General features: G+C 41.8%; 1 protein-coding gene across 1 annotated transcript in view; it reads left to right on the top strand.

The window, feature by feature from the left end:
* LOC112572209 (plexin A3-like) overlaps window positions 1-22,190 on the top strand; it is an 87,606-nt gene extending 65,416 nt beyond the window's left edge. Inside the window, exons 10-20 of the mRNA XM_025251781.1 lie at window positions 3,232-3,322; window positions 13,169-13,283; window positions 15,898-16,026; window positions 17,362-17,478; window positions 18,209-18,305; window positions 18,628-18,803; window positions 19,628-19,767; window positions 20,222-20,330; window positions 20,632-20,771; window positions 21,147-21,322; window positions 22,186-22,190. Coding sequence (XP_025107566.1) covers window positions 3,232-3,322; window positions 13,169-13,283; window positions 15,898-16,026; window positions 17,362-17,478; window positions 18,209-18,305; window positions 18,628-18,803; window positions 19,628-19,767; window positions 20,222-20,330; window positions 20,632-20,771; window positions 21,147-21,322; window positions 22,186-22,190 — 1,295 coding nt within the window. The remainder of the gene's footprint in view (window positions 1-3,231; window positions 3,323-13,168; window positions 13,284-15,897; window positions 16,027-17,361; window positions 17,479-18,208; window positions 18,306-18,627; window positions 18,804-19,627; window positions 19,768-20,221; window positions 20,331-20,631; window positions 20,772-21,146; window positions 21,323-22,185) is intronic.
* The last annotated feature ends 2,208 nt before the right edge of the window (window positions 22,191-24,398 follow it).

Raw genomic sequence — 24,398 nt, 5'->3', positions numbered from 1 at the left:
CCCGCAGTCGTAAGGGTCCCGCCTCTAGACCGAGTGTAACTTCGTGTTGACCGGGGCCTGGCAAGCTGTACTTAGCTCTCCATCCCTTACCCAGCCTCTCTTTCTATCTGGTACACATAACTGGGCAGTTGACTGACCAGTGATGGCGAGGGCTTAGGTTGGAAATGGCCTTCTAGCTATAGTGAGTTCGTCTGTAGGCATACCGGAGGTTTTATCAGGAAAGGGAGGGTGGACGACGTCTCAGTAGCCTGGAGGCTGCAGCTGACCGATCGATGGCCAAAAACTGATGAGGTCTAAGCCCTTTCTTCGAGGCGCTGTCTGAGGCATGTCATCGTCCCTGACGACGACTGACCCTCAGCAATGCCCTGGCACGTGCCGCGGTGCACTGGACGGTGAGACTATGATGCAGGTTGTTGCCCCTGTAGACCTTACTCTACCTCAGATAGCCGCTAAAGGGTGCGCTTGTGACCTCCCTTTTCTGTGTCGACTTTCCTCCCTTGAGAATCATAGAGCAACATGTAGAGGGCCTGCTTGACTTGTCAGAGTACTGGAAGCTGTCACGTGCGTTTGGCAGAACTTACCTATGTGATGTGTACTCGCACGTTGTCTTGTGTGACTGGTGCAGCGACTGGGGGATCAGGTCACGGGTAGAAAGGACGCTTAACCTAGCCATCATACCTGGTGAATGTGTGTGTGTGTTTTTGGCACGTTTATTATCAGACAAGATTGCTATGGCCGTACGGTTATAGATATCCACTCCTATTCTTGTGTTCAAAAAATATTCTCCCTGTCCTTCCATGTCGAGCGCTCAGTCCCCGTGAAAATCATCTGTACAGACTACGCAAGTCCTGCTCATTGCGTGTCAACTTCAAAATAAGGAAAAAATCCGTTTGACCGAACGTTCTGGAAAAGCCTTTTGTGTGAATCAACCCGCTTCTTTGAGGCGCCGTGCCGTAAGCGGAAGTGCGGAGCGCCAAAGCTTTAGTTGTGTCGCGTGGCTAGTAACAGGCAGGGTGTGTGATCAAAGCCCTCGGCCGGCGCCCGGCGGCCATGACGTGTAAGACGTGCCGAGCCGCCCAAGCGTGCTTTGACCCCAGGGTCTGACCACACCGCCCTTGTCCATGCCGTCCTACAGCATCTCCACGAACATCGGCTTCCCGGACTGAACACAAAAAACAAAAACAAAAAAAAAACAGCCTCCTGCGAGAAAAACTTTATTAATGTTTGCGAGAGCTTCAAAGCACTTGCGGAATAATCTGCTTTTCATCGTGTGAAGTTTGATCATGAGAGAAATAGTGCATGCTTGAAAAGGTGGAAGGGGTTAGGACTAGAGCAGTACTAGGGTCTTGGGTTGCTGCACTAGAGAGACAGCAATTAGCGTCTTGGGTGATTGGACTAGACACTAGTGCAACAAGAGCCGCCTGGTGATGCTGGCAGTGACAAGGTCGTTATGCTGGGAGTGACAAGAGCCTGATGTTTCCAGAATAAGGTGGAGTGGGGGTGGGACCGTCCGCCGAGTGAGGGTGGGGGCTTTAGAGCGTGGAATTGTTTCCCCTGCTGGGATGAGGGTGCAAACGGTTTTTTGCCCGAGTAAAGGGAGATGTGTTATGTCATGCACAGTTTGCCCATCCCGACTGCAGTGGGAGAACCTAATAGTCTGCTGACAAAAGGTCAAGATTATTAAATCCTACTGGACAAAATAGCGGCGTTAATTTTTGACATGAAAGTGTATTTTAGATATTACATTCTTTAAGTCTTCTCCCCTGAGGGTCAGAGTGCAACATGTGAACAGAGCAGCCTGTTGTGGCTGGTCCGAGTGCGGGAAGCTGTCACGTACGTTTGGCGGAACTGTGTGATGTGTACTCCCACATTGTTTTTTGTGGGGTTGAGAGGGATGGGAATGGAGGAGACGGCAGGGAAGCAGCAGATGACGGGTGTCTGTCTGTCCACTGAGACCGTTACTGATCGAGCGCCTGCATGTCGGCCATGTTTGTTCTCTGTTTGGTGTTAATGGCAAAATTCCTTCTGTTGGCGTCGGCCATTCTCGCATGGGTCTGGAGGTTGTCCACCTTCTGTCCTTAAATCAGACGCTGACATTTCTTGTCAAACGTGGAAAATTACTGAAAATGTGTTATCGACAAATAGTTTATTCAGTGTCAGTAACATTATTATTAATTGGAGAACTAAAATAGGCCCTAAAGCCGAGCCCTGAAGGACAGGTGCGAGAACTCGTCTGGAACACGATCTTTGGCCCCGTAATGATTTCATTCTCCAGTGCTTTAGTCAGATAGGTAGAGACATCTACCCTCCAGTGCTTTAGTCAGATAAGTAGAGACATCTACCCTCCAGTGCCAGCAGCTCCAGGTTTAGAAGCGAATCCCTGCCAGTGACCATTCAGACCCCGAGATAAATCGACATACAGAGGGCGTGGTTGTTCCCTTTCCCGTAATGACCATTATAAGTGGATTTTATCTGATAAATGGCCGTGGTTATTCCTTCGTCGTAATAGGTCATTATAAGTGGATGTTCTATAAATGTACCGAGCTCCTAAAACTGACTGAGGTCTGCATATTTGTGTGCCTACAGCTGTGAGATAGTTCTCGGACACAACTGAGAGCCATCGTCTTATCCTGATTAATTACCCTAGAGAAAGCGTGAAATCGTTTATGCATGTCTCTTGCATATGGTAATACTTTAGCAAAGTTTGAATGTTCCTTCCTTGTAATCTTTCTGTGAAAATGTTAAATACTAAAATAAGTTTGATTAATGTATACTGTCTCTTTAATGTCTCTTTAAGCGCTTGTAAATTTGCATTGCGCTATAAACTTATGAGATGTGTAAACATTATATGACAGATGCCTGTTTTTTTCTCAGTTTTGTTCGTAGGCAGTTTTTTATGCATCTGATGTATTTAGTCATCACTTTGACATATCAAAACGACATATAAACCAATATTGAAATACGGCCAACTGCTGTTTGCCTAAAACATTTTAGCAAGACGACGATGTCTGTCTAGGAAATGCGCTTGCACACACTCTTATTACACACACACACATTATTTCTTGCTTTTTTTTTCACTCACTCATATACACATTTCTCTTTCTCACACACCCTTTCTTTGCCACACACACTCATATATATATATTTCCTTCTCTCTCACACACATACAGATACAACATTATTGTGACTAGCGATTCCAGGGGTCAAGTTTCGTGACCTGTTGTGTTGCAGACGCTATCGTGATGCGGCTGTCTGTGGTGATGAACCAGCAGGAGTTCGTCTCCACCAACTTCACCTTCTTTGACTGCAACGTGCACACTTCGTGAGTACCCGTCTTCTCCTTTTCTCTGATCCCACCCCACCCCGCCTCTTGATGCACTTCTTTCCCCAGCCCGTGTTCTGACGGCGTGAGACACCATCACCACCAACACCACCACCAACCTTCTCTCCACTGTTGGGCTTAGCAATATTTCCCCGTTTTCTTTTCTTTCCTCTTTTCTTTCCCATGTGCGAAATTGCTTAGGTGTGACAGCCATTTTTTTCCTCTCCCTTTTTTTAATCGCAATACTTGCCATTCACAGTATGACTGCTTTTGTATGAGCACAAGCCAGGAAGAAGAAAGAGAATTGTTATTGTTATTGTATAAACTCAGTAAGCTGGTCGCAGAATGTGCGCTCGTCAAGGGTTCTGTGGGCCCCTGCTGTGACATGGTGCAGTACTGAAGGGAAAGATCAGCTTGACCGGCTAGTAAGTACATTACAGCCTCGACACTGAATTGTAGCTGATGGTGGAACGTTGTTGGTGCCGATGTCAGCTGACATTCAATGTGCTGGTGAAACGGTGCGGTGTGCATGTCAGCGCCTGACGCGTCACGTGGTGCTGATGGTGCTGGTGTCGGGGCTGAGGTCGGCGTGGCGTGAAGACTTCTACTGGAAACTGAGGGGTTCTCCCTGTCTCCCAACATTTCCCCACCCCCGGCCTGAAAGTGTGGTGCCAGCTGTCGTGGGGGCACAAGGCGAAGTACAAGGCGAGGTGGCTAAACAATGCGGAAGAAACTCGAGGATGGCGGTACTTGCAGCCTCGCGCAGGGCGGAAAGAAGGGCCTACAGCTCAAGGTCCATCCTGTCGTCAGCTCCAGACCCATGGGGGCGCGAGCGGCGCTGGTCCGTACACTGAACAGAGGTAGTTCTCCCCTCCCCCTGCTCACTTAGCCACCCCACCTCCACACTGCTCCCATTCGCAGACTGCAGTCAAGCTCATGTTTATCAACTATCACGCTCCATTTCCTTAAAGGGTTCAAATGAATAAAAGTTTGTGGTAGCAGATTTTAAGAACAGTCCTAGTGGAATAATAATGATCATGGTCATGATGATGATCAAAATTTCCCCATGATCTAGTGATGGCAAAGGCACATCAGGATTGTCACGTGTGTCATTCTGTCGTCAAAAGTGTCGTTGTGTGTATCGTCCTTCGCAGACTTTCGTAATGCGTCGACATACAACAGCGCCGAGCAACGCCTGATTCTCTTCCTTTATCAGTCCTGTTTACATGTAGTTTCTGAACAGTAGGCACCTAGTCATACTCAGCACATATTGCAAAAATTGTCAGTGTTGAAATATGCTCTGCAGTGTTTAAGTCAAAAGAAATTATATAATTGGTAATATATTAGAAATCTGTGTCAGAGTAGAAGTATTCTTCAAAAGGTGTGTCTAGTTGTATATCGCTGTCACTTTTTTCCAAATTTATTATTGGATTTGTATGTGAAAATTGTTAGTCATTTTGACTGGAAAGATGTACCTAGCTGTCCTAGCATGTCACGAATACAACATGGCGTCGAGCGAATGTCCTTGTCTTTCTCCCATGACGATTCTTGCGAAGACGAAAGTCAAAGAAACTAAAAGGAGACGGGGAGGAAAGCTGCGATAAGTTGTGTGAGAAACAGAAGGAAAGGGACGGTAAAAGATCTTTTTATAGACAATACGAAACCTGAAGCGAACATAGTGCCGTACCCAGCAAGGGACCAGTTACAGAACTGCAAGCAAAAGAGGAGCTTTCGTCAGCGGTGGAAATACAGCAAGTTTTTATTTCACAGGCTGTAATTTAGTTCTTGTAAACCGCTGCAAGAGCTGGCCGCCTCTTGTGTCTGTGCCCCTTCCCCCACCCTCTACCCGGAGTCATCAGGTGCGTAGCCCATGTACAAGACGGCATCAGACCTGGCAGCAAAACAGACCTTCCTTGCTTTGATGACAACGAGTTTATTAGAAAGAAATTAGCATTTCTTGAGAACTGAAAACCGTTATGGTCAGCCTTGTGTGAATGACATCATTGGCAGTTTTCTCTCTCTCACATACACGTACACACAGTCCTCCCTCCACCATTGCCTGCTCCTGCTGTTCACAGCACGAGAGCGCCCTCGGAAGACCCGCCTCAACTGTTGAGCTGTTGGCGTTTTATTGTGCACGGTGCGGGATGAAAGGCGTGGAATGGCACAGAATGGACTGGTGTAAAAAGGCGGTGGAGTAAAGCTACAGCTGACGACACCAGGAGCTCAAGGCGCCGCATCATGTGGTGCTGGTGCAGACAGACCTGGCTGACGGCGGCTCACGACGGCGATAAGCTGCCTGGGCCTCGCACAGCTGCACCAAAGCGGATTGGCCGCCCTGGGCACGAGCGCGGCCTCACACTACTCACGCAAAGCTCGGACAGCGAGAAGGTCCGCCATGACGGCCATCTCAGCATGCAGGACCAGCAGACAACCAACCATATGGCTGGCAACCTCCCAATGCTGTGACACCTCATGCTTCATCCTAGAAACAGCTGTCGTATCTGTTCCGTGGGACAAAAAAGGTTCGCGGTCCGGTCTCCTTTCACACAAAACAGCTGGAGCCCCTGGACATAATGATTCCCCCACCTCCATGACAAACAGCTGGAACACGAACAGCTGGAGGGCAAAGTTGACAGTTTGGTCGGTATAAACTCGGGATTCCTTTGTTTTCGTGTTTTACCTTTACTGCTAAACCAAGTTAAAAATGTCTCAATTGAATCTAGCAAGAATAAGTAAAACCTTTTAAAATAGGAATTGATGTTGTCATTGCAGTGTACACAATCGATATGATGCATGCAAGTATTGAAGAGGCTACCCGTGGCCCTAGTCCTTGTAATCAGGCATGGCACCCGTATACAGCACTGACGCCATCCCTTGTTTGTGTTTGTCAACAAGAACTCTCCAACGATCTTTGGCTTTTGTTTTTCTTTGAAATCGTTGTCGATAATGACCAGGAACTTGAGCTGAACCTCGATGTGGAATTGACCCGGCATGACCTAGCTGCTGGCATCCTCTGCGTGCAACACTGGCATGTGCTGTATCTCTGGTTTGTGACTGTGTATTTCACACAACGAATACCCTGTGATAGCAGGGTACCCTGTGATATCTTTACCAATTCCTCCCACCTCCATCAGAAACATTTTCTGGTCGCTCGACTTGACGATGTGACATCAGATATTGCTACATGGGCATTCAAGAAACGCTGTGCATATGTCGATTCTGAGATGGAGGCATTCCAAAATCAAATTTGTTTATGCATAAGGGATATCAACGGGGGAGATATTAATTTTTTTATTTATATTTTTAATGTAAATGAAAGATATCTTGCAAGATGGAATGAAATTTATATCAAACACCCAAAAGAACTGCTGCCATATTTCCTACACAAAACTATTACTGGTGCTTCAACTGTTTCATAAATGGAGGGCGGTTAGAGACGGCTGAGTGTGTATTTCAATGTTTTCTAAAAGACACAAAAAAGAATACATCAATCGTCAAAACATGTCTACCTTTTCAAACCTTATTTTCGTTTCTATTTTTTTTTTTTTAATTTTTTAAATCTTGCATTCAGATGAACTTGCTGCTTATTGAAAACTATCTACCTTTTCTGTGTAAGAGCGGGCGTGCCAACAAATGACCCGTCAAACAGCCTTGCAAAATTGATTGCCATACAACTTGTTAAATTGAACTGACACCCAGTTACTGCAGCAGGCGATGGGAGTGTACCCTTTGGTGGTGCACCAAGGTTGACCGCACCTCTCTTACCAACAGTGAGACGAGCAAGACTAGGGCTTTGAATGACGACCTGCCTATAATAATCTCTGAGCGAAGGTGGAGGTTATTTAACCACTAGTTTTCAGGAGTACTCGGTGGTCCACGCTCCGTGACTCCCCCACCTGAAGCACACCATGTTCACCTGCAGGACCAGGTGTGTTTGCAGACCGCTTGACCACACCGCGAAACAGCAGTCCTGTAGACTAGTGTTGCCTCCACCTTGAAGCAGTCTGTCTTCTTGTCTTGTACGACACGCGCTTCCGTTCCGAGCGGACCACGGCCACGTAACCACACTGACAAACAGAAATGCTGCCCCGTGCACGCCTCGCAACCGCGGAGCTGGCTTGGCATAGCTTTGCCCGAGAATTGAGGTCTCTCAAGTCCATCTTTTACGACTGCTTCGTTGTACATGGTCCACTGGAAAACAGTGAGCAGTCTGCAGCTTGCATGGGCGGTGGAGAGGGGTGCAGTAAAACGTCCCCCACCCCGTTTGCTCGTCACTGAGGCGCTACTTGTATTTGGCAAGACTTCCCCACCCTCCTCCCACAGGGACTACTTTATTAGATGCATTTGTCTGTCTTAGGGGAGGAGGGATGGCAGGTACAGACGTGTTGGCGGCTGCTGAAGTTGGGTAGATGTGTACAAGTCTTCTGGGGATAGAGGGACGCCTGCAAACAGCGCCGTGCAGCGCCGTGGAATCGCTGCGCTTTCCTTGCAGCGAGCACAAACATTTCTGCCCTCAGACGCACGCTGCCGTCAAACCCATCCTCCATTCATGCAGTATGAGCAGCCTTTATTACTACTCGTGCCATGTCGGGCATCATTGCAGCCTCTCCCTCCGGCATACCTCTTTCTTCTCTTCCCCTCCCCCTTCCTTCCGATGCGTCCGTCTCTTTCTCGCACGCACCAGCTGTGACCAGGTGATGGCGGGCTTGCATAATAACACGGCACCAGCTCTGTGCTGCAGCATCCTCAACGGAAAGCTGCATCGCTGCGACACGAGTTAATAATGAGGGGTGTGTTACCTTGTACTGCTGCTACGTGGGTTATAAATTTTTAGTGACATATCCTGTATTACTGCTACGTGATTTAGAAATAACAGGTGACGTATTCTCTTGTACTGTTGCTACGTGATATAGAAATAGCAGGTGACGTATCCTCTTGTACTGCTGCTCAGTTCATCGTCTGGTTGGTCTGGACTGGTGCTGTACTGTAGATACCGAGGTTAGCCAGAAATTTGCCTTTGTGTCTGAGAGTGCGCTTACTGTAAAATCTGAGGTACAGTGTTCCCTCGTTTATCGCGGGGGATAGGTGCTATGATCAGCCGCGATAAAAGAATTTCCGCGAAGTAGGGACTTACATGCAATAATAATATATACATGTAAAACAATATCATGTGAGTGTAAAGTAATATATTAATCATGGTATTAATACAGTACAATAACAAATTAGTGTAAAAAAATTATAACTGGACTCAGAGAAACCCAAAAAACTGATGCGAACTGGCTGCGAGATGGGAGATAACAATCATGGCTCGTCGCTTACGCATAGCAATGGATTTCTGTTACACAATTATTTCTTTCTATCTACAAAATAATCATGGTATTTTAATAAAAATACTAATACAGCTTCATTTTTCGTCTTTTTCCTGTTGAAGTATCTATGGTATTTTGTAGAACGAGAATTCCCAGCGCGGAAGTAGCGATCGATACTTCGCTCAAAAAAAAACCGCGAAGTAGTGAATCCGCGATAGATGAACCGCGAAGTAGCGAGGGAACACTGTATGGCTACTATTGAGGAGTTTACTGTAAAATCGGAGGTATGGCAGCATTGTTGAGAGGGAATTAGCTGTTAAGATCGGAGTTATGACTACTGTTGAGAAGGAGTTTCATATCTGAGGTATGACAGTATTACTGCCAGTGCACGACGTAGAGGAAGGTTTGTGGTCGGGTGTAGTTTTGTTCTGTTCGTTGTTTCATCGGTGCCTACAAAAGTTTTCACTTGTCGCCACTGTGATTTGCTGTCTGTGATTTGCTGTCCCTGGCTCACCGTGAGCTCCGCTCAACCGACTCTTGCACAGCATTAATCAGGAAGGGGTGGGGCGTGTTCCTGGTCCTACAGTCGCTAGTCCCGTGTTTTTCTTGGCGGGAAATAGCTTGAAATACTTGCTAGAAGCGACGCCTCAAGGCTGAAAGTGATCTCACTCCACGAGTTCCCCAGACCACGTGACTGGTGGCACCCAGGCTGTGGTCAGGGTAACGGGTTAGGGGTATGCAGAATCGTAGATCACAAGCATCCTAGCAGGCAGAAAGTTGTATGTGGATCATTAGGACCCTAGCAGCCGGTTGGCCAAAGAAGTGTAAATGGATTTTTTTTTCTGGCACCGCTTTAAGTATTTGGCAAGTGTTTTAAAGGGGTTAGACAGTCGATACGGTTGGGTAGAGGACTAATCAGTCGAACCCTTGCTGTGTAATTTAGCCGCGCCAGGCACTTGTCTGTGTAACACAGGCTTGTGTAGGCTACAGCCTAACCCAGGTTGATTTAGCCCTCGTCAGTGTAACGCAGGCTTGTGTGCCTCACGTCATCTAGTCGTCTCTCGCGTCATCTAGTCGTCTCTCACATCGTCTGATCGGCTTGGCGTCGTCATGTCGTCTCTGGCGGGGTGGAAAGGAGATACTAGTCAGCTGACTCTCTACACGCTTGTTCTCTTTCGCAGCCCTTGTTAGCCGTAGGACTTTCTGTCATCCCCTCTTCCCCCTCTTTTCGCTGGTGTGAGGCAGAGTCCAAGCAGCAGAGCCTGACGGGCGGGGCGGTGGCTGCAGTGGTGGGAGTTACTGGTGGTTGAGTGGGAGGGGAGGGGATGCAAGCGTAGTTTGTTGTCGACGTTTCGCACGATGTCTGCTTCTGGCTCCTGGACTTTGTATTGATTGCCACCCCCTTGTGTGACCTCCACCCACCCAGGCTAACTGGCTATGATTGCGTCTTGTTCTCATTGTGCCTCTCAGTTCTGCTCTCTTGGCCAGTCGTCCTCATTGTCCACTGGATCCCACCTCGGACTCCACGCTGGGGAGAGGGTGCAGGTTCTGTTCGCAATTTTAATGTCATGTATATTATCAAGAGTAGTTAGAGCAGCCTGAAAATTTGTAACTACAGCATATCTTAAATAAACTACAGCAGAGCTAAACTGAAAGTCTTTTCCCCGACATAGTGGGTAATCTGTGAACACTCTCTTCCGGTCTGTCGGCCTGTAAGCCGATACATTTAGACGTGTGTCCGCATAAGGACATGTGGATGGTTGAGTGGATCTCGTTGCATGAAAGTTGCCCTGGAGGTAGTGAGGCAAGAACCGAAATGAGGGAGAGTAGAGGGGGCATAAATGGTGACCTAACTTTTGGTCAGCCTGTCTGCCCATCTCCCACTATCTCTGTCCGGATTTCCAGTGTTATCAAAGGCAAAAGACACACATTCTAAACTTCTGATAAATGATACATTGATCTCTATAGTAGGTGGAAACTGAAATGCGAAAGTAGGTACAGTTTTGTGCAACAGCAATGCCTTCTGATACACTCAACGTTCGGAGAGTCTGTTGGATTTTATCACTTTTATGACGAAGCAGGCAAAGAGGAAAGCAGCCATGCGTGCCGCCGTTGTCAGACGTGTGTTGTGGTAGGTGTGTCCCCCTTTCCCACGTACTGGGGCAACTCTCTCATTGAGCTGTTTCATGTGATGCCATCAAAACAAGTGTGGAGGACAGCTACCCTCTGATCTCTCAGTCGCTGACACTTTGGTGCTTCTGCTACAATAATAATACTTTTATTGTGTTTTTAAGCATGGACACCAAATTGAGAAAGAAGTGTGGGTTTACCCTATCCACCCCCCTCCCAAATGCCCTTAATTTACTATGCTTGTACACAGAATCAAAAGCACATTTGATTCAACTGTTGCAGATGACAAAATAAACGCTCAGTCATCTGTTTCCAGTTTGATGTTGAAGATACCTATCATTTCTTTAATTAAAATTACAGTTTAATAAAGAAACAAATTATTTACGATGCTGGAATACTTACTGTATTTTACTTTTTTTTATGTCATTACTGGTGTTACATTTCAAATTCATTTAGAAGTGAGAAACAATTGTTTGCCTTTACAATGAAGGTGAAAACAATTCCAGTGGTCACAAGTTGAAACTAATTGTGCCAGCTGTGCATTGCTTTAGGATGTTGTGGGCATAAGAATATGTAAATAAAAAAAAAAAAAGGTAAAATAGAATTAAACAGTTATAATGTTACACAGGATATGTGCTTACACATCTGCATTTTTCACAGATGGAACAGTGTTCCTCCAGTTAGAGTATAAGCGTGTAATGATCATACTTAAACTTTTGGTGCCTGATGGTCACTAGATTCAAACAATGAAAATGTTCATTCCTCTGTGTTTTAATATCATGCTTTCCCCATGTCATAATGATGAAGTCAGTGACATTAAAGATATCAAGGTGTAAACTGTCTCCTTTCTCTATCTTTTCTGTCTCAGCCTCTGTCCTCCTACACCCTTTCTCTCTCTCATATCTTCTCCAGCCTCAGGAAAGCAATGATCAGGGCTTGTCTACCATGTAGATATGACAATGCCATGATTGTTGTCTGCAGAAAGTGTTTCATTGCATGAAAGTCTTGTAACTAATTAATGTCCCTTACTAGGCATGTGAACCTATGCCATGTCTGTTACTAGGCATATTCATCTGCACTGTGATTGGTGGCACCATGTTTCAAAGCATGTTGGTGCACATCATGCTTGTTACAGAGCTTAAAGTGTATACATTGTTATGTGAGGGCTGAAAGTCATGCAAGTATTGAAGTGAACACTTTTATCAGACAGGTGGAAAGTGTACAGCTGTGGGCATCCTGCTGTATGACTGTGGATGTCTGTGGCCATTGTGCCTTGTACAGCTGTTGGTGTCTGAGGCAGGGTTGGGGGGTGGTGGTGTTGTGCTGCTTGACAGCGCTCAGTAGTGTGCTTGACCGGCTTGTCTGTAAGGATGGGGGCCAACCCAGGTCCCAGAGGATGGAGACAGTTGGCTAGCAGGCCAGGGTCTCCGCCAGGGTCTGGCCCCTGGGGATGTCTGATCTCACCATTTGATGTCTAGCATGGAGGGGTTGTGAGGAGGCATACTGGTCTCCCACCATTCCACCCCCCCTCTTCCCAGCAACATCCAGCATTCTAATTGGCTGTCTGACCTTCAGATGCAGGTGAAACCTTCCTCTCCTGGGGGCTTAGAAAACGATGCAGACAGTGTCAACAGATAAATATCATCAGCAGTCCCAGCGGCTGCTGCCTTTTCCTTTGGTGTAGTTAGTGGACTTCCAACAAGGACTGCAGAGCATTTGTGACCTGTCTGCTGGTGACACACTTAGGTCTGTCTGGTCTGAATGGCTGATAGAAAGAGGTAAACATCACTAGGCACCAATACTCAGGATGGATCAGAAAGTAAACATCACCAGGCACTAACAGGACGTGTCACCTGAGCTGACGGCTCCACCCCAGCCTTATTTCATTATTTAGATGGTACCTGAAGATCCAGGTGTGACACAATGAAGACAAGAGGAGAGGCAGTGTGTGTGATGGATCATGGAACTGACAATTGCCATACATGGAAATTCTGCTCCATCAAAAAGCTCCATTGGTGTCATTTCATGTGACAGACTTCATTTCATGGTATTCTGATGGTGATAGCTTTTTCCCTGGAAAACAGATTTTTTTAAAAAAGTAGCAATTTTTTTTCTACTACTTTGGTGGTTCAAATGGAAATCCCATTAGAAATATGCATGCGCAGATAGACATATATTACTACTCATTTGAAAAGCTCATGTGCACACAACACACTTGCTTGAGGACATGTTTGCATAAGCCCATACTGTCACTAAGTATGCAGACATATCTTCCTAGGTTGTAAAATATTATATTTGCCAGTTATGGAAACTTGTCTCTGTTTAACCTTTAGCCACACTGGAGGCAAAACCTACAACTCAGAGTCTAGAACTGACATTTTTGTGTGTGTATGTGTGAGTGCAGGTGCACCAGTTGTACCAAGAGTCAGTTTCCCTGCACCTGGTGTATCCGTAACCACCGGTGCACACACCAGACGGAGGAGTTCTGTCGTCGTGATGTGCTCATTGCCGGCACCAATGTAAGTATGATGCACCCCCTTCTCCAGCTTCTTGCGAGCCACCAGTAGTACTCATAGTCCCACCATTGGCCCACTTTCTCCATTCCTATGCCACTCACCATCTCCTGCTCTCCACTTGCCTGCCTGCCTTTTCATAGTTTTTTTTTTTTTTTTTTTTTAGTTTGTTTCTTTCTTTTTTATTTTTGCATTTTGGTGGAAACCCATTATTTTAAAAACTCATATGATATCTGGAGTTTCTTGGATGTTAACAGTTGTTTTCAGCTACAGTGCTTTGGTTTTTCTGTAACCACTTATAGGTCAGCACAATATACATTGTTGTTTTTGGCTTTGCATATAAACTCTGTTATGGCCTTCCAGTCCTACTGTCTTAATGAATTTGTTTTATAGTTATAATTAACAAAATTCATGAAAAAGATGATATAATTTCTGAGTGCTAGTAAAAATAATATGAAATAATTCCTGTTTTCAATTTTGAATTCACGGAAAGTTTTAGCCATGATATTTTATTGCCATTGAGGCGCACATGACATTGCATATCAATCACACTAACATACCAAAGCCTTATTATTGTGCACCAATCATGCTAACATATAATGCTTTATTGTGCACCAGTCATGCTAAGACTCGTGCATCTTTATTATTGCACTAAAATATCATACAGCCTTATAAGTACACACCGATCACATTAACATAATGCATTAACACAGCCTTATTCTTATTGATTGTGGGAGCACAGGATCCTCTCATAGATGTTTTTCTTTTCTTTGCAACCATGTTAGTGTTGTGCTGTTACACTTCTGCTCAAGTAAAACTGAGATAGCTCCCCCTTCTTAGAAATGATCTAAGCTTGGAATGGCCAGATATTGTCAGAATGCAAATGGTGGCCACAGCAGAGTGTGTGTTTGGGTCTGATGAATTCCAGAAGCCATCTCAGGTTCCCTGTGGCCAGCCAACTTATATACATAGAGCTGATGGGGAAGAGTTGATGCTGGGGGCCAGTGGAGGGGATTGTAGTCATGTGCCAGAATGGATTGTAAGCTATGTTTCATGGGAGAGGGAGAAAGTTATTCTCTTTGGCTATGCTGGCTTGGGTGTTTAAAATAAGACACAAGGGAAAGACTTGTGTGAAATGACCAGACAGCTAATGCAGCATTATTGATAAGATTGAATGGAAACTTTGGAGTTCGGTACCACAAGATGTCATAGCCAAGTATTGCAAGTGGCTGGAGAAGAAAACGGGCATAACGATATAATCTGATTCCATTATTCCTCCAGGGATGGTAACTGTGCATCTGATATGGAAAATGCTGATAAAAGAAAGGAACACTACAAAAACACTGGTCGATTCAGGAACTAGATTATAGACAAGAATTTAGTTCCATTACCCCGTCCATCTGCTTTAGGGACATCTGCAGATACAAAATTTAGGTATAATTTGTATGCAAACTGTTGAATTTGGTGAATATATATATATCACAAGATTAATTATTGATCAAAATTTGTGATAGTCCACATGTTTAGCAGTGTGAGTGAGAGACCCCTTTCATGTACAGATGATTTTTTTTCTCTAAATCTAGCACACAAAACCTTTTTAATTACTCGGGTGCTTTTTGGCTGCAGATGCATCATCTCTTTAGTCTACATTTTGTATTATGGGAGATTTCCATGTATCGCTTAAAGTGTAGAACAAGGTTAGGGAGATGTAAGGGCCACAGATCAGTTAAGTTCTTCTTCAGATAAGTTCTTGGCTGACAAGTATATTGTGTTTTGTATGTGTGTGTGAGAGAGAGAGTACGGATCCAAGTCATTAAAAATATGTATATCACATGACTGTTTTGTATACTGTCATTTCATTTGGTTTACCATCAATGAGCAGCAAATGCAATATTACACTGAATAGTATTTTAGTGATATAGTATGATGGCCGAATCAACTCAGGGTTGTGGTTGAATTGACTTGGTCAGATTGGTAAATGGTTGAATTGACTGGTAGGCATACATCAAGGATGTCCCTTGTCACCTGTACTGTTTGATATCTTCTTGGAGAACATACTCCAAGTGCTCCATGACCATCATACTTCCATCTCAATTGGTGGAAGACTGATCCGCAACCTACGCTGTGCAGATGACATAGATCTTTTAGCAGGCACAATGGACTGCAAGACCTTACCAACAGACTGACAGACAGTTCAAATGTATAAGGAATGGAGACCAGCAATGAAAGAGCTAAGTTATGATCAGTGGCAGTGGCAAAGCAGAGATCTATATGAACGGGGTACAGCTCGAAGAGGTAAGCAGCTTTACGTACTTGGGAACCACCCTCTTCAAGGACAACAGTTCCACACAAGATATCCACATCAGGATCGCGACGGCAACAGCGGGAATGACTAAGCTAGATAGGATTTAGCATAGCCATAAGATAAGTTCTCACTACCAAGTACAAGCAGTACAAATCCCTTGTAGTGCCAATCCTACTCTACAGATGTGACACATGAACTCTGCTCACTGGTCAAGGGATGACTGACTGACCAAAACTATTACAGATACTTTAGGCTTTCATTGATTTCATTAATGATTGAAACAAAAAGAGTTAAATGTATGTGCTTTCTCTACAGCAAACTGGTACCTCAGCACATCCTGGCCCAGAAAACTGCCCTCGGTTTGAGCTGGGCAACCAGGACATACAGATACTGGTTCCTGCCAACACCAGGCGCCCCATTGCAGTCCATGCTATTGCCATGCAGGCAAGCGTTTCTGGCATACCTCTCAAGTTAAAGATGTCTAGTCAAACCTCAAGTCCTGGAATATAAATTCCTGTTATACGAAATTTAACTTTATAGTGCCCTACCATGAAGCTGGAACCACTAGATCTCATTATAAGAAATATGGGTTCAAAAATTAGATCTAAATAAGCATAATAAATCACTTTTAAGTGCACAGGTCCAATGATTGCTTGACTAGACAAAGGCATAGAATTTTTTTTTAATAAACTGAACTTAAATTTTATTTGTTGGTTAATTATAAAGTAATAACCTATTTGATAGAAATGTAGGTTTTATAACATGTGTACATTTAGGTAAAGTAGATATTTAGAATTCTGTAATGAGGTAGGAGCTATTCCTATAAGAACATACTAAGACTCCCGTTGTGGGAATAGTCCTCGTCAGAATCCTTATCTTGACCAAAGTACATTCTGATACTGAGATTTGACTGTGTGTGTATATGGGGGAGGGGGGGTTATTGTAAACTTTGGATCTTCCACTGGAAACATTTAAAGTGGGTTATATAAAAATAAAGATGCTTAGTAGCAAAACCAAGCATTATCAACAAACTTACCCAAACAAGTCAGCAGTCTCTCCCTTAATGGCTTACATACACACTTGTCCTTTGTTTTATAACATTATAAAATATTAAAATTGTAGTGTTTCTTACTGTGAGGAATAAATTAAGCTACATTAGTAACTTGTAAATAATATCTACAATAGATTTAAACCCTGTATCAAACATATCTTTAAGGCAAATGCTTAGGTTAGTGTGTGGTTCCCTTTCCAGTACACCGTAACATAAAACAGTCATATTGACATTTGCTACATGTCAAGCATGAAGGAAGGGAGGGTATTCTTTTAGCATGCTGCTTTTAACTTTAGATTCTAGGTCTACGTCAGTATATGTACTCTTTCATAACATGAATTAAATGCTAAATTTATCACCAGCGGGTTGATTTGACTGGGAGCAAAATATTTGGAAGTTTCGTACATTTAAAAATAGTATACACACAAACATTAAAAAATTGGCTTCATCCTAAACAAAAATTTAAAACTATAATATAGAATTTTGAGGTGAAATAGTACTTTAATTGGAGCCTTATGTGTAAAACTTGATATTGTTTGTTGACTTCTGCAGCCTGATAATTTATTTTGGTACTTTTATGTATTTTGCGGTATTCTATTCTCTGAGAGTCTTCTGCATTATTTAGTGTATTTAATTCTTTAATGTATTTCCACCATTTAATTTTTTATGAAATAATATCGCATACACTTCAGGATGCCTAACATTTTTTTTTTTCACTTATTTGATAGGATTTCCAGAAAGATAATCTACGATGTGAGTTTAACATAGACACAGGAAAAACTGTTACGGCCACCATCACTGATTTTCCTGATGACAAGGTCCTCATCAAATGTGATAATGTGACAGTAAGTCTTGTCTCCCCACATAACAGAATTAGTCCAACATGACATGCTGAAAACAAATATTAAAAATTGCCCAGGTCACTTGAATGAAAACAAAAAAGTTTCTGAAATGTCTGGAACATTATATGCCATTCGAGAAGCCATGATTGTGCCAACATTATAATTATTTACTTCCTCCTTGTGCAAAGATCAGCACTTTAGGCCTGCATTTTGACGTTTTGGGGTTTTTTGGTATTTTTTAAAATCTAAGCATTTTCTTGTTGTGAATGTCTAAATTCTGTATAGGAGAGGTAAGTTTATTTCTAGCTCTCATAGAAGTCTGGCTCTAACAAAATCAAATAAATGTATAACTTATTCCTAGAAATCCTATATCTTTCTAGACCAGACAACTAATGAAAAATGTGAATAAGTATTTTTTCCTGTTTCCAAGTTTGGATTTTTTTTTATTATGTAGAACATATCGAATACACACATATAGCATACTATAAACATACATAAACACAACATATACAATTCAAGTAGTACATTCGTTTACTAGTATATGTCTCAGGAAAACAGGCCATCCATTAATGTATAAAGCCTAACAAGATTCTTGCTTCAATTTTAATAAGTATTTTGCTTCTCTCTCTTTTTTTTTTTTTTTTAATTCCTGCCCCAGTTTGAAAAACAACATATTTAGTTCTGAAATAAGGGGTAAAATAAAAATGATTTATGTGTATACCTTTCTTTGCAGTTTGACTATTACCGTAATGTCAGTCTGCACAATGTTCCATTTAAAATTTTGTGGGGGGATGGCAACCATCCACTTGACAATCCCAACAGTCTGCAAGGTGAACCTGAGTGGTGTTTTGTAATGTTTGTCAGCTTTACTTTGTTAGGATAAGCATGTGCTGTAGTTGCCTTCTGTACAGAGTGTGTAAACGCATTGTTATTAAAATTCTGTTTCAGCAACTGCCAGCATGTAGTAGGACATAGAAGCTATATGCTGATATTAACTGTAAAGCAGAATAAAACACTGGTGGTGGTGTCATTTGAGTAATTGGATGCTTTTTTAAATTCAAGTTTAATAGAATTTTCATTTGTACAACTTTCTATGTGTGCTCATAGCAGTTGGCCTCAGCTGATACTTTTTCTTGTTTTTTTTCTGAACAGTTGTCATGTATAAGTGCTCGTCCATGGCTAGCAACTGTGGTCAGTGCTTCACAGTGGATCCCAAGTATCAGTGTGGCTGGTGTGATAAAAGTCACTGCTCTACAGCTGATTTCTGTCACAATATTGATAACTGGCTTCCACGCTCAGGGGTCTGCCCAAATCCTACTATCACTAGTGTAAGTTTACTTTTTTAAATAAGCCAAGCTTTCTATGAATGGTTTTGTACATATTTTGTGCTCACAAGTGTGCATTTTACATGGAATGGCTATTTAGGCTTTCTCTGGAAGACAGTGTATAAGTGTCATCACTAAACCATGAAGAACATTTTTTTTAAATAGTATTTAATGGTCATCTATGTTGAAAAATTATTTGTAACACAAACCAAACATAGTGTGAAAATTCCAGTCGAGGGCTGAGGAAAGGGGGTGAAACACAGATGTCAAATATACACTTGGGCATTAAACAGTTTAGTTCACACTCAACCTTAATGAGACATCTCACTTCATTGTAAAACTAATGATGACATTTTTCATTATTAACTAATAATTAACATGTTACAAGTCACTAAAGAGCAGATATATTCCTAAAATGAACAGAAATTTTCACCACATGATCTGCACATAGTCATGATTCTCATTCACCCACCTCTAGATGATATTGCAAAAAACATATAATCCTTTTATACCCTTCTGTTAGTTCAGTAGTAGAACTTTACCTGGACTGGTAGCAAGCCTTTCCTTTCTTATGTAGAACAGCATATAGCACATTCAAATTTAGGTCTAAGAAGGATTGGTCCAAGACCTTGTCAATGAGGTGAAAAAATTATGTTAATATCAGTGATCTCAAAGTCTGAAATACTTGCTTACACACACAAGCATTTGCACACTTCAGTTTTCTTATTAATAAAAATATCTTTATATCTCTGTTTTAGATTGTTCATAAAGAACTTTCAAAGTAAATTGGTACTCATGTATTTATGTTTGTGTGTGTGATCGTGTAGATTTCCCCTCATTCTGGTCCACACCTAGGAGGCACCATTCTGACCATCAAGGGCAACAACCTTGGCAAGTCAGACAAGGAAGTGGAAGTAGACATTGATGGTGTTGCCTGCTCAGTACTTCAGTTCACTGCACCTTTCCTGTAAGAAGCCATTGCACTGAACACTAATTTCTTTTTTCAGTAACTACACAGAACTATGTTTTATTTTTTTCTTTGTGTCAAGTTAATGTTAGATTTTATTTTATAAATTATTTTTAAAGGTTTAATTGAGCACTGCTTGTTAGTCTTAATGACTAGGAAAGCTCTCAGTACACCCCTTCTCATCAGAATCACGCAATGAAACGCAACAACACTGTCATGAGGATTATACATGGATATATTGACATAGTGTAGGAAGTAATGCTCATGGAACATTTAATGCATGTTTAAAGGATTTGATTGTGGGTAGATGGTGGATATAGAAGGGAAGATAGTTCCACTGTTTTGTAGCACAGTAACTGAAGTCTGGTGACCATAGGGGGTTGTTATCATTTTACCTAGTCATTAGGAGAAAAAAATTCAGAAAAGAATAATTTAATTTAATGTATTTTTTCAGCATCTTATGTGAGACAGGGGCTGCTGCAATTAAGTCTCAAGCTGGCTATGTACGAGTTACTGTCAACAATACTCATCGTGGAGTGTCCCAAGATATGTTTCGCTATGTTGTAAGTAATAACTCATTATGTGCTATGTTCTGTGGTATTTTGTGTAATAATGTTTCAGTATTTTATGAAAAGTTAGCTCTTCTGTATATTTACCTCCCAAATCTCATAAAAAAATAGTGACTTAAGACAGAATTTGTGGCAAAAGTTCATGCCTTCAATACTACATTTTTTAACATGGACAAATGTTTTTCTCTTGGTTTTTTTTAAAAAAGTAACTCCAGTTACTGATGGTGACAGCAGCAATACTAGGTTTGCTGTTTTTTGATCAGCTACAGTTATTGACAAATAACTTTTTGCCCAGGAACCCAAAATCACAGGCATAACTCCTGCAATAGGACCCATGGATGGAGGAACATCTGTCACCATTATAGGACACCATATGGATGCAGGAACCTCCATCACTGTCAACATTGGTGGTATGCCCTGCCGTGAGATTACTCGGTGAAGTTTATCTCCTGCACACAGGTTGAGCTGTTTTTTCATCTATGTTTGTAGTTATATAGTTTTTATCCTACTCCTGGCAAGGCCACATATTTGGTGTGAGCTGTCTCAGTCTGGAAGAGAATGTGTGTGACAGTTAACTGTAAACTAGACAAATGCACAAATCCCTGTAAACTAGACACAAATGCATTCATCAAACTGTCTGCTTAGACTGCATACAATAGGGATAGTCTGATTTTTGTGGATAAGCTGGTGGGCTCACTGTTTTCCCAGCAAGTCTTCATTCTGTCTTACTATTTTATGGCTTTTACTAAGTGCTAGAACTTTGTTTCTGCATATCATTGGTAACATTATATCTATGATTTTATATTTCAGCATCGGCGAAAGCAATCTTACCTGCATCACTACCAACAGTTCAGCCCCGCCGAATACCAAGCATCCTATTAGTATGACCGTTGATAAAGCAGAGGTCCAGGGCCCTAACTTTGTAACTTTCACATATGTGCCAACCCTACGATTTCAGGGGTTGACCACAAAGAATCCATTCGCAGGTTGGTTGTGTAATTTAAGGTTAACAATGATCAGTGAATAAGATTTGTCATGAATTGAGATGGGGGCAAGTAGGTTTTAGATATGAGATTGTATCATATTATTATATTAATTTCCATTTTCATTTCTTATGTTTCTTAATTTTATTTTCTAAATGACATGTTGAATGACAGCTAAGCAGTTGGAAAAAGAGGTAGCAAGATTTCAAATGATAAAGATATGACTATGCAGGGTAAGAACAATCCAGCCAGTTGGGTAGAGCTTGAATCACCAACTGGACTGATTGAGAGGAAGCAGCAATCATTTGATGCTGGCCGAACAGAACTTCAACAGTTGTTGGCTTGTAACTGGATTCTCTAGAAATACATTTAACTTTTCCTGGCATTTGGTCATCCATCTGCATGCAAGTTTTATAGACTGTACACAACTTATGGCATATATATCTTCTATAGAGCTGAGTGTATGTGTTGTATACTGTGGTAGAGGAAAGAACTACAGTATCTGGCGATCTGAGAAGCTCTTGGGAACTGATTTATGCAACTATTTAGGGAGACGAGTCAGCAAGTAATTTTTTGTGGCGTAAAAGTATTTGTTTTGAACGAGGGAAACTGCCATTGTTGGATTGTTATTGTCATTTATAATCATGGCCTGTGGCATGTAACCAGTTTATGGTCACATTCGAAGATCTTGACGAACTGATTGCTAATCCGATGATATTCATGGGGTTTTTTTTCTACAGTGGTGGTATTGTAATAGGTGTCATTGGGAAGCATCTGGACAGAGTACAGTCCCTCGTATGATCATTTGTATATGAATACACCGTACGAAAATGTAAGGCATTTTTTTATTCTGTTTTTATTTTCAGATTAAATGAAGACAGTTTATGAAGATGAGAAATTATTCATGCAGAGAAATAATACATACACATAGATAAATCTTCTAATACTTGTAATTTTTTTTTCTGCAGACATGTAAGAAATCAGAAGACGATTCTTAGCACATGAAGTGTCTGACGCCTGAATTGCCCGTAGACCAAGGAATTAGATCGCACCAGGCCCTTTCTGTGGTCTTATGGCTTTCATATGGATGGTGTGCAAGCTTTACGTAATCTCACAGACCTTAGTTATGATGACCATCGACTTTGACATTTATCCAGACCCAGAGTTTGCAAAGTTTGAAGGTGGGAAAGACCCACCAACAGAAAAATGAACTGCTTGTAATTGAGGTATGTGGATTTGGGATGTTGACTTGCAAACAGTATTTAAATGTATCTTAGTCAACTTCTTATTGTATGGAAACTAGGTTTTAGTGAAATTTTATTCAACAAAATAGTAATACTGTAATGTCAGTAAATCAAGTTTAATAAAATTGCTTTGTGAATCCTGGTCTGGAATTGTTGTCATAGTATAAGATAAGCTGTGATAATGACAGGAAATTCAATGCTGCTAAACTCTTAAAGCTGCTACGGATAAGATGAGACTGACTTTTTTTTTTTTATCCTAACACAGTTACTTAAAGGATCCTACCATTGTGTTTAATTGTAGCTTGTAATTTTTTATGTATTTGCAAGCGAAAAGGAAGAAATAAACGCTTTAGTGTACTATAGTTGCAGCTTTCGTTATCTTTTTACATTTATTCTGTGATCTGTGTTTACTGGGAATTGTTGTTGTAGTTGTACACATCCAGCTGGACTGTTTAAAAAGACATTTTAATTTATGCCAAAACTGGCTCTTGTTAACGAGGGTAAAACGCTTTGGACTAAATTCATGCGCAAAATGAGGATGTTAAGGTGATAATTGGACAAGATGTTGTGGCTGATAGTTCTGTTGGCAAAGAAGCGTAATTTACTGGCAAGCAACCTAAGTAGATCCTCATCTAAAAGCAAGGAGTGGCTTCAGAAGTTATTGTGAGTAGATAGAGCTTGTGTTTTCAGAGTTTGAATTAGTCATGTTGTAAGTTTATGCTGCTGTCAATACAGAGTAATATCAGAACTAGTTTATGATAAAATTATTATTAATGAGCATGGGCAATATCTCTAGCATATAGTATGTTTACAAGTGATTATTTTAAAATTTGGCCAATACTGTTTTCTAAACTTTGTTTTAATTTTGTTTATGGCATATTTTGTTACTTGATTTATTAATATACTTGCTGTTGAACGTTGATAGTTTTGATTGAGTTATTATTGTTGAACATCCATATTTTCACGAACATGAAATTATTATGGTATTTATTCCAGATTGGATATGTAGACTTGCATTTAAAGTGTTAATCCCAATGGTGGTCCTAAAAAAGTAGTAGTAAGATATGTTAAGCTACATTTTGAATTTTTACAGACTTTGATTTAAACATTCCTTTTGTAATTATATGATTGGTAATAGACAGATGTGATGTTTTATTATCTTGTCTCATAGTTCTTTACAGGTGAACTGTTGGTAACCCTGACATTCCTTGTACACATGTTGTGATGAGAGCCAGAGGTGTGTCAGGAGTCTCATTGCAATAGCGTGTGGGTGGAGGACTTAATTGCTTTTGTGCTTATTGCTGTTGCATTGTCTACCAGTAATAACTAAGGAGAAATGATGATAAAATGAAAGAGTGAGATATCAATGATCAATGCTGGAAGCAGAGTTGCTAAGAGGTGTAAGGAAGGTGAGTGTCATTGGTGATGCGATATATAGTTCACGTCTTAGAAAAAAAAGTTTGAGAATAAAGATTGGTCTTACAGAGTGTAGAATTTGTGATATTTTAAAGATATTGTGTTTATTTGTAAACGCGAGTGGTAGGGGGTCGTACTGTGACCACAGCACTCACCCATAAGGCAGGACTGTCACGGGTTGCGAAACTTTATACATCGTGGTATGTGACAATGCTGGTGCTCGTATCGGTCATATCGCGGCTGGTCTCTGTCTGCCCGTTGCAGCGATACGTTTTTGTAGAACGGGCCTCACACTTGCTACTGTAATGTGTTTGGGAAGAAAGGCCCGATTAACATCTACCCTAACTATAACTAAATCGACCGTGATACTCGTCACCTATCTAGCATGTGGCTAAGTATAGGTCTAAAAATAGGCTACT

Source organism: Pomacea canaliculata, linkage group LG9 (genome assembly GCF_003073045.1).
Source record: "Pomacea canaliculata isolate SZHN2017 linkage group LG9, ASM307304v1, whole genome shotgun sequence".
In the NCBI taxonomy this organism is placed as follows: Eukaryota; Metazoa; Mollusca; class Gastropoda; order Architaenioglossa; family Ampullariidae; genus Pomacea; species Pomacea canaliculata.
The sequence above is the reverse complement of the archived record's forward strand: the minus strand, read 5'-3'. Positions and strand labels throughout refer to the sequence as shown.